The sequence below is a fragment of the Mytilus trossulus genome, chromosome 6 (genome assembly GCF_036588685.1).
Source record: "Mytilus trossulus isolate FHL-02 chromosome 6, PNRI_Mtr1.1.1.hap1, whole genome shotgun sequence".
NCBI classification, from domain to species: Eukaryota; Metazoa; Mollusca; class Bivalvia; order Mytilida; family Mytilidae; genus Mytilus; species Mytilus trossulus.
This window is the reverse complement of record NC_086378.1, coordinates 32,457,178-32,464,725: the sequence shown is the minus strand read 5'-3', so window position 1 is coordinate 32,464,725 and position 7,548 is coordinate 32,457,178. Positions and strand designations below refer to the sequence as shown.

The 7,548-nt window shown below is 31.9% G+C and overlaps 1 protein-coding gene across 1 annotated transcript; it reads right to left on the bottom strand.

Annotated features, from left to right (window-relative positions):
- Positions 1-759: 759 nt before the first annotated feature.
- LOC134722502 (short-chain collagen C4-like) lies at positions 760-2,832 on the bottom strand. Its single transcript, XM_063586122.1, has 4 exons — positions 2,661-2,832; positions 2,001-2,069; positions 1,279-1,515; positions 760-998 (listed from the first exon to the last, which is right to left on the bottom strand). The coding sequence occupies exons 1-4, from the start codon at positions 2,830-2,832 to the stop codon at positions 760-762; spliced, it is 717 nt and encodes a 238-aa protein (XP_063442192.1).
- Between the last annotated feature and the right edge of the window lie 4,716 nt (positions 2,833-7,548).

Genomic DNA, 7,548 nt, shown 5'->3' with positions numbered 1-7,548 from the left:
TTATCAAGTGACACTGTTGTTATCATCAGGAAACAGTTTGTCAAGACAAAATGTTTATAGTAAATTTGACCTATTCCTCTAATAATTGCAGAAGTCTTGTTTTTGCTAGAGTGTTTTTTGTTTCATTTTTCATGTATTTGTATAATTTTCATTCCAATCAACAAGGCAATGGTAAATTTTTCAATATCCTTTGTTTCTGACATTCAGATATAAGGTGAAAGGACGACAAATGATTGTCGTATGCTTTCCGAATATTCAAAAGGGAAGCATGATGCCCTTCTTAAAGATTGCAAACAAAGTAGAACATCATTTATTTGGTCGTTGTTTAGCTATACCGATTGTGATATGATTGAATTACTAGTGCATGGTTGATGCTAAATCTAGTTGAATGCAAGTTCCTGGAGGTCTCATTGACTCAGTAGTGTTTTCTTCGGTACTGATATGATGAATAACATGTATATTTCTTTTTTAATTCTCAATTGATAGATAATGAAAATAAACTCTCTCAATCAATTTGATCTCGAATTAGACTATACCTTTTATGGAACTAATGTACAGCTCCTAACGTTTTTATCTATCTATACGTCCTTGACCTTCAATTGCCTGAGTTTTAGTTTTCCTAGTGAAAGTAAATCTCTAAAGCGGTTCGGAGGTAATACATGTATAATGTGTCATTTTCATGCTAAAGCCAGTACTATTCTGATGCCTTTTACCTTTACATAGAAAATGATTGAAAAAAACGAGAGCGTTATACTATTTTTATTTAGTACAAACGGTACAAAGTACTTCCGTTTTATCTTTGTATGGGGGACATCTCAGACTACCACATTTTGCTCTGACAGGATAAAACAGGGCACCTTGTTCGTTGGAAGAACGATTGTTCAATGGTTCTGCCTCCCCGTCTATACAGATAAAGTCGGATGTGATGTGATTCTTATTTGAACTCATCAAGAAGCCATTGTACTCTGATTTCCATCCTTTGTAACAGGACTTTCTTCCTGGTTAAGATAAAAGCAACAAATATAAATAGATATACCATACATAATGTATACAATTTCTATATAACAACATTTGTACTTTATATGTACATTTGTACCTCGAACTAATCTTTGCAGTAACTAAGAACAATCCAATATTGGAAGAATTTGCATTCAAAGTAATGTTTATATGAAGCCTCAGAGGCAACAATACAACGTTACAATATAGGTGATAATGTACAATATTTAGAACAGGTTTCTTATGTTTTGGAGAATGATAAAAAAAAAACCATAAAACTACCTGCTATGATCAAAACAGAAATTTTCTCTTTCCGCCTGCACACAGAACATGGAACCTCTTTATTATACAAATTAGTAGGAAACCCGGAAGGATTATTGCTGTTATTTATCTGGTACTCGGCACCATATAATCCTTCATCACTATTGGAGGATACATTACCATTTTCAGGTTCATTGGGTAAACAGAGGTAATTGGAACCTCCTCCTTTATTACTGAAATAGTTACCTCCAACCTGCCCTGAAGAAGTTGAAGATGATTATCGTATTTCAAAGTTTATTATTCAAATTACATATCTGTACATAACAATGACAAATATATATATATGGCAAACAAATGTTAAAAGTTTTCAATGTATTAACATGCAAATAGTAAAGCTATTTAAGTTCAACTTCAAAACTGTGTTTAAGATTATGTTAGATATCTCAACATTTCTCAACTGAGAAAACAAAACATAATTTTTCGATAAATATCAACACATTTGTTGAATTGTTAATTATACAGAAAACTAATTATATAAACCATAAGATTTTTGATGTACCTAAAATGTATATGAGTGTACATTATTGTAAAAAGTAACTTCAAAAGTACAGAACTATATATTATGAAAAGAAAAGAAAATTGTAGTAAGCAAGTGAACCTGTCCTTATAGTCTACTGCTTTTTCAACGTGTAGGAGTTCTCTGATTTACGTATAATAATAATATTTTTGAAGAAAAAACATACCTGTATACACGATGTCCGAATTTTCAGGACAAGTTTTTTTTCCCCATCTCACATATGTCACACCAATATCTTAAATATACAAATTTAATCGCCAATGAACAGTATGCAACCGTATTGAAGATGAATTACAAGAAAGGATTAGGACGTCGTATCCATAACATTTCCTTTGACTACCGTTTACAATTATGATTGAATGCAAACACAATGTGTTACTGAAACTAACCTTTTAGTGTGTATATGATCACTAAAATATTTTTAAAGATAAAATACAAGTTTTTCCAATAAATATTTCTAGAAATGTAAAGAAAGCAGAATTCGTCATATAATCACTATACTCACAAACAACAGTACTAATGTCATCAGAAAGATATATATTGTGTTTGCGATCTGTTCCTCTGATCTGTAACTATATCATTTTGCCATAGTATAAATTCGCATTATGGGTTATGCATACATAACCAGAGAAAGAGTATAATTTTGTCAATTTGTTTGGACTTCGAATTTGCATCGGAGTTTGGGATTTTTGTTACATTTTGTTTGTTATTTTGATTTGTATTTTTTTTTACACAAATCTTACATATTTAAACATAAGTTAACTACTGTCGCATCAATTCCGAATTCAAGCGATTACAAAGGCAAATTAAATGCTAAAAGACTTACCGTGTTGTGAAGGTGTTACAGGACAGTCTGCTTTCCTGGAAGTATGCAAGTAATGCGTCATCATATCAATAAGAGATTGGTCTGATGGTGTCAAGTTGTATTTTGTACAATCATGTCCATTCGCACTGACTACCAATGCAACAACGACGGTGGCAAAACTTAATGTGGACATTCTGAAAATGGAGTACTAGTAATCATGCAATCCCATAAAGTAACACAAAATTTATCAAATCAAATAATTACACTATGAACAGAAGAATATAAGAATATATTTCTTTTTACCTTTATGGCTTCCAGGGATTTGTCTAAGCGACAATACAGCATCTTCATTATATCTTATATCATGGTTTGATCAATATTTTTAATGTGGAAATAGCGTGTAGAATAAATACGATAGCGTAACATTATATTTTGACATTTGAAGTGAAATGAAATTTATATTTTTTCTATTAAATTGAAAAAACCACTGTGTATTACTTTTTTGGAATATTGAATAACTTTGTAACGTATGCTATTGCTCCGTGATCTTTGTTTTCATCTATTGCCTGGTACTCTATCGTAGAACCTACACGATTTGTGTATTGGTTGTAAGTGGCTTTGAAAAAGCTGTCAGTTAACTGCGAGTAGTTTCAGATCTGTTCCTAGTGTCGTTTTGTTGTTGGGATGTACAAGTACCTTGCCATGTTCACTTGTATGTATTTTTGTCCATCTGATGAGTGAAGCCTTGTTTACAGTACGTTCTTATGCTGTACTGTTATACCATTGTCACAGGTAAAGGGATGGGTTGCGATCCAGCTAACATGTTTTTGTGTTACATATTTGGTTTACGTTCATTTTTGTTTAAATATAAATAAGGCCGTTAGTTTTCTCGTTGTTTTATATTGTCATTTCAGGGCCTTTTATAAAGGACTATGCGGTATGGGCCTTGTTCATTGTTAATGGCCGTACGGTGACCTATAGTTGTTAATTTCTGTGTCATTTTTGTCTCTTGTGGAGAGTTGTCTCATTGGAAATCATACCACATCTCCTTTTTAATACAATATATTATTTGTGAAAGGAAATTGTATATGAGTTAATTTAGAATTTATACATTGTTACCATACATTAAACTGTTGATTGGTGAAGAATGTGCGACAACCTTAAGCTTAATTATTGTCGTTTTGTTTCTAATGTATAGTCGTCTCATTGCTTATCATACCACATCTCCTAATTGTAATAAAATAGAAAATTAAAGCAGTGAATCCCGAGAACTACAACTTGCTTTACCTCCTTTAATTCAGCTCAATATAAAAATTAAATTTAGAATGTTTATTTTTATCTGTAATATGAGTCTTACCTGACCATTGTTATAGTATAGTTCGTTTCTGTGTGTGTTACATTTTAATGTTGTGTTTCTGTTGTGTCGTAGTTCTCTTATATTTGATACGTTTCCCTCAGTTTCAGTTTGTAACCCGAAATTGTTTTTTTACTATCGATTTATGAATTTTTAACAGCGGTATACTACTGTTGACTTTATCTATCTACTCCCACATTTATTAGATATTTTGTGCAGTTTTAGAACAAAAGGGAAAATGAAATTGAATATCTCCAGAAGTAGATAGTTATATCATTTGTAGCTCGACAAAAGAAGTCAAACAGAACTACAGCACATTGTTGCTGTTTGGGATTTATTGTTTGCTTCGTTAGACTTTCCCCACCAAACAATATTCTTAGTTATTTATTCTCAGACAAGACATAGAAATAGTTATCTCGATCATCAATGACTGCATATGACGTAAGTTTCAGATTGCTGTACTTAAATTTTCTGTTAATTGCAAAATTTTTTTTACTTTTACATTCAGTCATGTCGTGTCATTTTTATATGCGGTATGGGTGTTGCTCCTTGTTGAATACCATATAGCTAGCTTTGATCTTTAGTGGTAGATAGTTGTCTGATCGGCAATTATAACACTTTTTTTTTATTCTTTATCCAATGATGATTTTTATTTGCATTTCAATTTCAAATTAAACAAATGTGGCAATTTGGATCGTTATTTTATGAATATAGATTCCACAACTGCAACTAGTGTATTACGATATTTCTCCACTCGATACAGTTAAATTTTGATATTTAAAGCGCGAGGAGATTTGTTGAGAGTGGAGAAATATCGAAATACACGCGTTACACTTGTGGAATCTGTTTCTCTTGTGATTTTAATCCTTCCTTTTCAAAGACTTGAGGAAAATTGTGTATCTTTGATATGACGTCATCAGACATGATCGCCTTTTTTCATGACGTAACAATAAGAAAATTCAGAAGGAACAAGACAATTTAACGTCACAATTAAATTGCAACCAATCATTTTTTTCCTTACAACGGTCAGGAAATGTGAAAATAGCACCAAATTAGAGAACATCGTGTTACTCATGGTCTTGCTCGTTTGTTTATTATTTTTGTCTTTTAAATATTAGTTGATCACTTATTGTTTATTTGTGTGGTTTTTTTTAGTGTGTCACAAAAATGTTTTATTCGGTTATATGAGATTAAAGACTATTATTATATAAAAACGTAAAGTTGATTCTGATATATTGATGCATATGCAAATGGGTTGGCAGCTTCAACATTACATCAGCGTTGTCATTCCTAACCCTCGTGCCTGCGGATTCAGATATTCCCCACTGATGGTTCTTCCCTTATCCGTCCACAGCTGACATAAGGAAATCTATGTACAGGTTTTTTTCAAATAAAGCTTACAAATGAACTCCATTAACTGAAAAAAACTAGTGATAACGTTATTTAAGCTATGTTGTTATTGCTAGAGGAAGCCGGGCTACTACAAGAAAACCATTCGACTCAGGAAAGCAAACTGACATTGATAGTCAATTCAGATTGGGGAAGGACGCACCTGGCGCATGCGTGACTTTAAGCTTACAACTCCGGTGTTTAAAAGCTAATGACGTTTGCATGTTCCTGTCACGTAGTGTGTCCATCTTAATTAGTTTTGCTAACATTGCACATATGCGGGGGGTTTGGTTAGCAATTCAACCAGGCTCAAACCACCAATATTATTAAAATGTCAGAAATCTGACAGTTGTTAACAAATAGTCCTGGCTATATATGATAACCTTTATTTTTGTTGCCAAAGTCATTTAGTGTTTCAGATTTTCCGTTGCTTTCCCTTTATAGTTTAGTGTTTCCCTCGGTTTCAGTTTGCAAACTGAATTTGTTTTCTCTCCGTCGTTTTAAGTCTTTTAACAAGTGTAAACTAGTGTTGTCTTTCACCGGCCCCTTCCTCCCTTAGTTGGACTACTAAGTCCACTTGGCAACATTATGGGTTAAACAAAGTCGGCATAAAAAGAATATATTCCTGTAATACTATATGGGTATTTTCTTTCAGACAAATGCAAATGATATACAAATGTAACGATCAGAATGTGTTGATTAAATAAAATTCAAACTTAGCTAGGGCTTTTTGTGACAAAAAAAGGTGGCAGACAACTTTAATGTATAAGGGGAATCACCTTACTGGTAAATGTCTAATTTTAGTATCGCTAATTATTATAATTTACAGTTACTGTAAAATAACTTTCAACTTCTCAGTCAATTGCATTGATAATTTCATCATATTGTATTCCGATAAAAGTATAAAATAATATACCAAGAAACAAATACAAGGTAGACAATACCCCGGTAATAAAATCATACACTCTTGTTTGGGATTGATTGAAAATCAAAACATATCAAAAGGTAGGGTTTATAATTAATTATATATATCATTTGTGGGACAATATAAGATGGGAAAAATAAAGATATATCACAGTAACCACAAAATAAAACCCCAAATCAAGAAAAGCACTAGAAACAGAGAAATGACCTGAGTTTCGTGTACAAGATTGATATTTCTTAATTGTCTTTCGTTGTAAAACAAGATCAAATTTGTACTGGAAGGTCATTGTTTTTATGCTTGATTATGGAACGCCAACACTGTCTTGTTATGCCCATTTTTCATCATATGATATGCATTTACTTTTATATGATGTGAACTTACCTTTATATGATGCGAACTTCTCATCATATGATGTACAAATACCTTTATATGTTGTGCAAATATCCTTATATGATGTGCAAACATCCTTATGTGAAGTGCAAACATCCTTATATGATGGGCAAACATCATTATATGATGTGCAAACATCATTATATGATGTGCAAACATTATTATATGATGTGCAAACATCATTATATGATGTGCAAACATCATTATATGATGTGCATATATACTTATATGATGTGCAAATGTACTTATATGATGTGCAAACATTCTTATATGATGTGCAAATATACTTATATCATTATATGAAGTGCAGTTTCTCTTATATTATGTGCAAACATCTTTATATGATGTTGTTGTGTCATTATATTATGTGCTTGTAATCTTATATTATGTGGTTTTATTTACTTCATTTTATGATGTCGAAACGTCATTATATGATGTGCTTTTATCGTCCTTATGGTCAATGAACATGATTACGATTATAATGATTACTGTCTACGTCATAACTGATTCCGATTTGCTTCTGCGGAGTAACTCCTAATTAGGATCAAATCTGTAGCTACCGTTTGGAAAATGGTTGAGACTTGAGATAAACCTTGGCATGTTAGTACCTCGTTTTAAGATGCAAAAAATCACATCTGATATTGTTGGAAAATTGTAAAAATACATATGAATTGCAAAGTTTTGTTTAAATCGACGGGTCTTTCGATAATGAACATACGGAGTCTACAATACAGTTAAAGTTATCAAATTTAAGAAATAATTATTTTATGTCATGCTCTATGATCGTTTTAACGAGGGAAGCATTATATTTGTCAATTTCGGTATACCTAACGTTAGCATTTTTTCTATGA